Genomic DNA, 9,945 nt, shown 5'->3' with positions numbered 1-9,945 from the left:
CAACTCCTCAAACCGCTGAAATTCCCCGAAACAAATCGATCAATCGCGAACTTTATTTTGTTACAGTTTTCAATGAGGTAAACTACTGAATTCATCGAGGGCAAAATGCAAGCCCAACCGTCCACCAGCATGGAGGTGGTCGTGGATCCGCACACCACCCAAATGAACCAGTTTATGTCTTACATTAAGACGCTGGGAAACTCGGACAGTAAGGATTTCGTCAAACTTAAAGCCATACAGGAAATTAGTAAAAACTTTGAGGTACGGTAACGTTAACGCAAATTTACTGCAGTACACTAAGTGTGTGTGTGTTTCAGATGATACTAAGCTCCACCCATTATGTGACGTTTTTAAAGTTGTCCATAAACGTGTTTCTTAAAATCCTAAAGGAAGGACAACCGTATTTTATCGCTGAATATAACATTCAGCAGGCAAGTACAACTTTATTACATCAAAGTCTACATAGCAAATTACAGCATTGTTTGTAGTTGTCCAAGTGCTACTGAACAACAAGCTTCCAAAAGCTTTTAGAATAAATGCTCTTCAACTAGTCTAGAAGCTTCAAAAAGATTTCAAAACTAGTCTAAAAGCTTTCGTATGCTTCTAGAACAGTTTGAAAGATTCCAACAATTTCCTAACCGTCCAAGTGTTCCCAAAAGCCTTTAAAGCTGGCCAAAACCTGCAATATACTCTTTAAACTGTCCAAAACGTTTTTCGCTCTTGGCTTAGACGCTTCCAAAAGCCTTTAGAACTGTCCAAAAACGTCCAAGATTTTCCAAATGCTGTGCTCTTTAATCTGTCCAAAAACTTCCAAATGCTCCTGAACTAGTCGAAGAAGGTCTCAAACGCTTCCAAAAACACTATAGAAACTCCAAAACAGTGTCTAGAAGCTTCCAAAGGCTTTTAGAACAGTCTAAAAGCTTCTGTTCCCTCCGTAGCTCTTTAAACTATCCAAAAACCTTCTAAAACAATTTAGAAACTCCACAAGTTTTCAAAACAGTGTCTACAAGCTTTCAAATGCTCTTTAACTGGTCTAGAAGAGAATATTTTCAATACTAGAGCGTTGAAGTTGTGTCCAAACCATGTTTTAAGCCTTCTAGTTAATTTTCATGGGTTTCATGCCAATTTTGAATGCTGGAGACTTTAAATTTATCTAAAAACCATGAAAATTGACTTGAAAGACAAATTTTAAGCTTTGAAGTAAATTTTCATGTGTTTCAAGCTAATTTTCAAGATTGGACACTTGAAATTTGTCTAAAAACCATAATTGATTTGAAAGACAAATTTTAAGCCTCGAAGTAAATTTTCATGGGTTTCAAGCTAATTTTCAAGATTGGACACTTGAAATTTGTCTAAAAACCATAAAAATTGACTTGAAAGACAAATTTTAAGCTTTGAAGTAAATTTTCATGGCTTTCAAGCTAATTTTCAAGATTGGACACTTGAAATTTGTCTAAAAACCATAAAAATTGACTTGAAAGACAAATTTTAAGCTTTGAAGTAAATTTTCATGGCTTTCAAGCTAATTTTCAAGATTGGACACTTGAAATTTGTCTAAAAACCATAAAAATTGACTTGGAAGACAAATTTTAAGCTTTGAAGTAAATTTTCATGGCTTTCAAGCTAATTTTCAAGATTGGACACTTGAAATTTGTCTAAAAACCATAAAAATTGACTTGAAAGACAAATTTTAAGCCTCAAAGTAAATTTTCATGGGTTTCAGCTAATTTTCCATACTGGAGACTTGAAATTTGTCTGAAAAACCATGAAAATTGACTTGAAAGACAAATTTTAATCCTTGAAGTACACTTTCATGGGTTTAAAGTAATTTTTCAAGACTAGAGGTATGAAATTTACCTGAAAACTATGAAAACTGACTTAAAATACACAATTTAAGTCAACTTTCTAGGCTGAAAACTTATAATTTGTCTGCAAACCATAAAAATTTACTTGAAAAACAAATTTTAAGCCTCGAAGTAAATTTTCATGGTTTTCAAGCTAATTTTCAAGATTGGACACTTGAAATTGGTCTAAAAACCATAAAAATTGACTTGAAAAACAAATTTTAAGCTTTGAAGTAAATTTTCATGGGTTTCAAGCTAATTTTCAGGATTGGATACTTGAAATTTGTCTAAAAACCATGAAAATTGACTTGAAAGACTAATTTTAAGCCTTAAAGTACACTTTCACGGGTATGAAGTCATTTTTCAAGACTAGAGGTATGAAATTAGCCTGAAAACCATGAAAGCTGACTTAAAATACAGTTTCAAGACTGGAGACTTACAATTTGTCTGAAAACCATAAAAATTGACTTGAAAGACAAATTTTAAGCTTTGAATAAATTTTCATGGGTTTCAAGCTAATTTTCAGGATTGGATACTTGAAATTTGTCTAAAAACCATGAAAATTGACTAAAAGACTAATTTTAAGCCTTAAAGTACACTTTCACGGGTATGAAGTCATTTTTCAAGACTAGAGGTATGAAATTAGCCTGAAAACCATGAAAGCTGACTTAAAATACACTTTCAAGACTGGAGACTTACAATTTGTCTGAAAACCATAAAAATTGACTTGAAAGACAAATTTTAAGCTTTGAATAAATTTTCATGGGTTTCAAGCTAATTTTCAGGATTGGATACTTGAAATTTGTCTAAAAACCATGAAAATTGACTAAAAGACTAATTTTAAGCCTTAAAGTACACTTTCACGGGTATGAAGTCATTTTTCAAGACTAGAGGTATGAAATTAGCCTGAAAACCATGAAAGCTGACTTAAAATACACTTTCAAGACTGGAGACTTACAATTTGTCTGAAAACCATAAAAATTGACTTGAAAGACAAATTTTAAGCTTTGAATAAATTTTCATGGGTTTCAAGCTAATTTTCAGGATTGGATACTTGAAATTTGTCTAAAAACCATGAAAATTGACTAAAAGACTAATTTTAAGCCTTAAAGTACACTTTCACGGGTATGAAGTCATTTTTCAAGACTAGAGGTATGAAATTAGCCTGAAAACCATGAAAGCTGACTTAAAATACACTTTCAAGACTGGAGACTTACAATTTGTCTGAAAACCATAAAAATTGACTTGAAAGACAAATTTTAAGCCTTGAAGTACACTTTCATGGGTTTAAAGTCATTTTTCAAGACTAGAGGTATGAAATTTACCTGAAAACTATGAAAACTGACTTAAAATACACAATTTAAGTCAACTTTCAAGACTGAAAACTTACAATTTGTCTGCAAACCATAAAAATTTACTTGAAAAACAAATTTTAAGCCTCGAAGTAAATTTTCATGGTTTTCAAGCTAATTTTCAAGATTGGACACTTGAAATTGGTCTAAAAACCATAAAAATTGACTTGAAAAACAAATTTTAAGCTTTGAAGTAAATTTTCATGGGTTTCAAGCTAATTTTCAGGATTGGATACTTGAAATTTGTCTGAAAACTATGAAAATTGTATTGAAAGACAAATTTTAAGCCTTGAAGCACACTTTCATGGGTTTAAAGTCATTTTTCAAGACTAGAGGTATGAAATTTGCTTGAAAACTGAATTAAAATACACAATTTAAGTCAACTTTCAAGACTGAAAACTTACAATTTGTCTGAAAACCATAAAAATTGACTTGAAAGACAAATTTTAAGCTTTGAAATAAATTTTCATGGGATTCAAGCTAATTTCCAAGACTGGAGACTTGAAAATTGTCTGAAAACTATGAAAATTGTATTGAAAGACAAATTTTAAGCCTTGAAGTACACTTTCATGGGTTTAAAGTCATTTTTCAAGACTAGAGGTATGAAATTTGCTTGAAAACTGAATTAAAATACACAATTTAAGTCAACTTTCAAGACTGAAAACTTACAATTTGTCTGAAAACCATAAAAATTGACTTGAAAGACAAATTTTAAGCTTTGAAATAAATTTTCATGGGATTCAAGCTAATTTCCAAGACTGGAGACTTGAAAATTGTCTGAAAACTATGAAAATTGTATTGAAAGACAAATTTTAAGCCTTGAAGTACACTTTCATGGGTTTAAAGTCATTTTTCAAGACTAGAGGTATGAAATTTGCTTGAAAACTGAATCAAAATACACAATTTAAGTCAACTTTCAAGACTGAAAACTTACAATTTGTCTGAAAACCATAAAAATTGACTTGAAAGACAAATTTTAAGCTTTGAAATAAATTTTCATGGGATTCAAGCTAATTTCCAAGACTGGAGACTTGAAAATTGTCTGAAAACTATGAAAATTGTATTGAAAGACAAATTTTAAGCCTTGAAGTACACTTTCATGGGTTTAAAGTTATTTTTCAAGACTAGAGGTATGAAATTTGCCTGAAAACTATGAAAACTAACTTGAAAGGCACAATTTAAGCCTTAAAGTAAATTTGTATGAGTTCCTAGTCGGTTTTCAAGATTGGAAACTTGATATTAGTCATTAAAATGTCTCATATTTTGTAGGTGAGGAAATTGATTCTAGAGATACTATATCGGTTACCGGCCAACGACCAACTACAAGTCTACGTTCGTCCTATATTGAACTTAATGATGGAACTACTAGGAACAGACAATGAAGAAAACGTCTTGGTGTGTCTAAAGATCATCATCGAGTTGCACAAAATCTACAAACCGAAAATCAACGACGGCATTCATCGTTTCCTCCAGTTCGTCAAGTCGATTTACTCCAACCTACCCAATCACATGCCGAAAATCTTCGAACCGAGAAGTCCCATCAAAGTAAAAGATCTCAGCGAAGTCAACATTGAGGAGCTGCTGCAAGAGACGTTTACCATCACCGGCATTCAAACTGAAACGAGAAACGAAGATGGAACCCTAATTTCTTACTATTTAATTCCAAAGGCTGTGTTATCTTTAAAAGTGCTTCAAGAACTGCCCATTATAGTGGTTTTGATGTATCAACTGTACAAGCAAGACGTGCACCAGGACGTGAGCGATTTCATTCCGCTTATTGTGAAAACTATCACTTTACAGCCGGCCTTAGAGCAACGCCAACTGGAAACGTTCAACAAGGAGATTTTTGTAGATTTTATGGGGGCTCAGATTAAAACACTGAGTTTTATGGCGTATATCATCAAAAGTTATCTGGAAGTGGTACGTAAATTGAATTTTGTTCTAGGTTTCATTAAAATCGCAAAATTTCAGGTTAAAACCCATTCCGATATGCTAGTGGAAGGGATGTTGGGATTGTTATCTTTATGTCCTATGGAAGTGTCTCATCTAAGGAAAGAGCTACTAATTGCCACCAGGCATATTCTGGCTACAGAGTTGAGGAATAGTATGTATTTCTATTTTATTTAAATTAATATTCTACAGGGTGTTTTATATATTTTACGTCTGAGTGAAGGGAGAAAGAAGAACTTTTTGTTCCTTCAAAAAGAAATCAAATAGAACAGTCGAAATAGACAGTTCAATAATTTGACATTTTTACTATAAAACTATACAGGGTTTTCAAAAAATGGTAGTAACGACTGTAAATTGGATATTGAATCACATAGAGACTATCAGTTTAACCGAGTTTTGGACTGGTAAAGTGAACATTTAGGTTCCTAATTAGTTCACTCTGTATTTTTTTAATAAATACTCGGTTGACATTTTTACTATATGGTATGGTCAAATTCGCATTTTAGTGGCCACAATTTGATATACCCGATTACCCTGTAACTGCCAAAATAACCGAATTTTGAATTGGTAAAGTAAAAACTGTCTAATTTAGGTTTCAATTCAGTTCACTCTGTATTTTTGAATACAAAACTCCACTGACTCTTCCACTATATAACTATACAGGGTGGTCAAATGCGAATTTTAGTGGCTACAATTTGATATACCCGATCACCCTGTAACTGTCAAAATAATCGAATTTTAAATTGGTAAAGTAAAAACTGTCTAATTTAGGTTTCAATTCAGTTCACTCTGTATTTTTGAACACAAAACTCTACTGACGTTTCCACTAAATAACTATACAGGGTGGTCAAATGCGAATTTTAGTGGCTACAATTTGATTTACCCGATTACCCTGTAACTGTCAAATTAACCGAATTTTCAATTGGTAAAGTAAAAACTGTCTAATTTAGGTTTCAATTCAGTTCACTCTGTATTTTTGAACACAAAACTCTACTGACGTTTCCACTAAATAACTATACAGGGTGGTCAAATGCGAATTTTAGTGGCTACAATTTGATTTACCCGATTATCCTGTAACTGTCAAATTAACCGAATTTTCAATTGGTAAAGTAAAAACTGTCTAATTTAGGTTTCAATTCAGTTCACTCTGTATTCTTCAATACAAAACTCCACTGACCTTTCCACTATATAACTATACAGGGTGGTCAAATGCGAATTTTAGTGGCTACAATTTGATTTACCCGATTACCCTGTAACTGTCCAAATAACCGAATTTTCAATTGGTAAAGTAAAAACTGTCTAATTTAGGTTTTAATTCAGTTCACTCTGTATTTTTGAATACAAAACTCTTCTGACCTTTCCACTATATAACTATACAGGGTAGTCAAATGCGAATTTTAGTGGCTACAATTTGATATACCCCATTACCCTGTAACTGTCAAAATAACCGAATTTTGAATTGGTAAAGTAAAAACTGTCTAATTTAGGTTTCAATTCAGTTCACTCTGTATTTTTCAATACAAAACTCCACTGACGTTTCCACTAAATAACTATACAGGATGGTCAAATGCGAATTTTAGTGGCTACAATTTGATATACCCGATCACCCTGTAACTGTCAAAATAATCGAATTTTGAATTGGTAAAGTAAAAACTGTCTAGTTTAGGTTTCAATTCAGTTCACTCTGTATTTTTTAATACAAAACTCCACTGACGTTTCCACTATATAACTATACAGGGTAGTCAAATGCGAATTTTAGTGGCTACAATTTGATATACTTGATTACCCTGTAACTGTCAAAATAACCGAATTTTCAATTGGTAAAGTAAAAACTGTCTAATTTAGGTTTCAATTCAGTTCACTCTGTATTTTTGAATACAAAACTCTACTGACGTTTCCACTATAGAACTATACAGGGTGGTCAAATGCGAATTTGAGTGGCTACAATTTGATATACCCCATTACCCTGTAACTGTCAAATTAACCGAATTTTAAATTGGTAAAGTAAAAACTGTCTAATTTAGGTTTTAATTCAGTTCACTCCGTATTTTTGAATACAAAACTCCACTGACGTGTCCACTATTTAACTATACAGGGTGGTCAAATGCGAATTTTAGTGGCTACAATTTGATTTACCCGATTACCCTGTAACTGTCAAATTAACCGAATTTTCAATTGGTAAAGTAAAAACTGTCTAATTTAGGTTTCAATTCAGTTCACTCTGTATTTTTCAATACAAAACTCCACTGACCTTTCCACTATATAACTATACAGGGTGGTCAAATGCGAATTTTAGTGGCTACAATTTGATATACCCCATTACCCTGTAACTGTCAAAATAACCGAATTTTGAATTGGTAAAGTAAAAACTGTCTAATTTAGGTTTCAATTCAGTTCACTCTGTACTTTTTAATACAAAACTCTACTGACGTGTCCACTAAATAACTATACAGGGTGGTCAAATGCGAATTTTAGTGGCTACAATTTGATTTACCCGATTACCCTGTAACTGTCAAATTAACCGAATTTTCAATTGGTAAAGTAAAAACTGTCTAATTTAGGTTTCAATTCAGTTCACTCCGTATTTTTGAATACAAAACTCCACTGACCTTTTTACTATATAACTATACAGGGTGGTCAAATGCGAATTTTAGTGGCTACAATTTGATATACCCCATTACCCTGTAACTGTCAAAATAACCGAATTTTGAATTGGTAAAGTAAAAACTGTCTAATTTAGGTTTCAATTCAGTTCACTCTGTATTTTTGAATACAAAACTCTTCTGACCTTTCCACTATATAACTATACAGGGTGGTCAAAGGCGAATTTTAGTGGCTGCAATTTGATATACCCGATGACCCTGTAACTGTCAAAATAACCGAATTTTCAATTGGTAAAGTAAAAACTGTCTAATTTGGGTTTCAATTCAGTTCACTCTGTATTTTTCAATACAAAACTCCACTGACGTTTCCACTAAATAACTATACAGGGTGGTCAAATGCGAATTTTAGTGGCTACAATTTGATTTACCCGATTACCCTGTAACTGTCAAAATAACCGAATTTTCAATTGGTAAAGTAAAAACTGTCTAATTTAGGTTTCAATTCAGTTCACTCTGTATTTTTTAATACAAAACTCCACTGACCTTTCCACTATATAACTATACAGGGTGGTCAAATGCGAATTTTAGTGGCTACAATTTGATATACCCCATTACCCTGTAACTGTCAAAATAACCGAATTTTGAATTGGTAAAGTAAAAACTGTCTAATTTAGGTTTCAATTCAGTTCACTCTGTATTTTTGGATACAAAACTCCACTGACCTTTCCACTATATAACTATACAGGGTGGTCAAATGCGAATTTTAGTGGCTACAATTTGATATACCACATTACCCTGTAACTGTCAAAATAACCGAATTTTGAATTGGTAAAGTAAAAACTGTCTAATTTAGGTTTCAATTCAGTTCACTCTGTATTTTTGGATACAAAACTCCACTGACCTTTCCACTATATAACTATACAGGGTGGTCAAATGCGAATTTTAGTGGCTGCAATTTGATATACCCGATTACCCTGTAACTGTCAAAATAACCGAATTTTCAATTGGTAAAGTAAAAACTGTCTAATTTAGGTTTTAATTCAGTTCACTCTGTATTTTTGATTACAAAACTCTACTGACGTTTCCACTATAGAACTATACAGGGTGGTCAAATGCGAATTTGAGTGGCTACAATTTGATATACCCCATTACCCTGTACCTGTCAAATTAACCGAATTTTAAATTGGTAAAGTAAAAACTGTCTAATTTAGGTTTCAATTCAGTTCACTCCGTATTTTTGAATACAAAACTCCACTGACGTGTCCACTATTTAACTATACAGGGTGGTCAAATGCGAATTTTAGTGGCTACAATTTGATTTACCCGATTACCCTGTAACTGTCCAAATAACCGAATTTTCAATTGGTAAAGTAAAAACTGTCTAATTTAGGTTTCAATTCAGTTCACTCCGTATTTTTGAATACAAAACTCCACTGACCTTTCCACTATTTAATTATACAGGGTGGTCAAATGCGAATTTTAGTGGCTACAATTTGATTTACCCAAATATCCTGTAACTATCAAAATAACTGAATTTTCAATTGGTAAAGTAAAAACTGTCTAATTTAGGTTTCAATTCAGTTCACTCTGTATTTTTGAATACAAAACTCCACTGACCTTTCCACTATTTAACTATACAGGGTGGTCAAATGCGAATTTTAGTGGCTGCAATTTGATATACTTGATTACCCTGTAACTGTCAAAATAACCGAATTTTGAATTGGTAAAGTAAAAACCGTCTAATTTAGGTTTCAATTCAGTTCACTCTGTATTTTTGAACACAAAACTCCACAGATGTTTCCACTATATAATTATACAGGGTGGTCAAATGCGAATTTTAGTGACTACAATTTTATATACCCCATTACCCTGTAACTGTCAAAATAACCGAATTTTCAATTGGTAAAGTAAAAACTGTCTAATTTAGGTTTCAATTCAGTTCACTCTGTATTTTTGAATACAAAACTCCACTGACCTTTTCACTATATAACTATACAGGGTGGTCAAATGCGGATTTTAGTGGCTACAATTTGATATACCCGATTATCCTGTAACTGTCAAAATAACCGAATTTAGAATTGGTAAAGTGACAGTTGTCAAACTTAGATTTTAATTCAGTTATTTGACTGACTTGATATTTGACAACGTTGCCAATTTCCAGATTATTTCTTCCTCTTTGCTTAGTTAATAAAGTTT

General features: G+C 32.4%; 1 protein-coding gene across 13 annotated transcripts in view; it reads left to right on the top strand.

Annotated features, from left to right (window-relative positions):
* Nipped-A (Transcription-associated protein Nipped-A) overlaps positions 1 to 9,945 on the top strand; it is a 128,521-nt gene that overhangs the window by 25,056 nt on the left and 93,520 nt on the right. For all 13 annotated transcript variants that reach the window (XM_081976127.1, XM_081976126.1, XM_081976125.1 and 10 more), the window contains exons 2-5: positions 67 to 261; positions 318 to 431; positions 4,466 to 5,116; positions 5,168 to 5,300. In XM_081976127.1, coding sequence (XP_081832253.1) covers positions 106 to 261; positions 318 to 431; positions 4,466 to 5,116; positions 5,168 to 5,300 — 1,054 coding nt within the window. In that variant the 5' untranslated portion in view covers positions 67 to 105. The remainder of the gene's footprint in view (positions 1 to 66; positions 262 to 317; positions 432 to 4,465; positions 5,117 to 5,167; positions 5,301 to 9,945) is intronic.

The sequence above is a fragment of the Ips typographus genome, linkage group LG3, assembly GCF_016097725.1.
Source record: "Ips typographus isolate SLU linkage group LG3, UJ_Ityp_2.0, whole genome shotgun sequence".
NCBI lineage: Eukaryota > Metazoa > Arthropoda > Insecta > Coleoptera > Curculionidae > Ips > Ips typographus.
The sequence above is the reverse complement of the archived record's forward strand: the minus strand, read 5'-3'. Positions and strand labels throughout refer to the sequence as shown.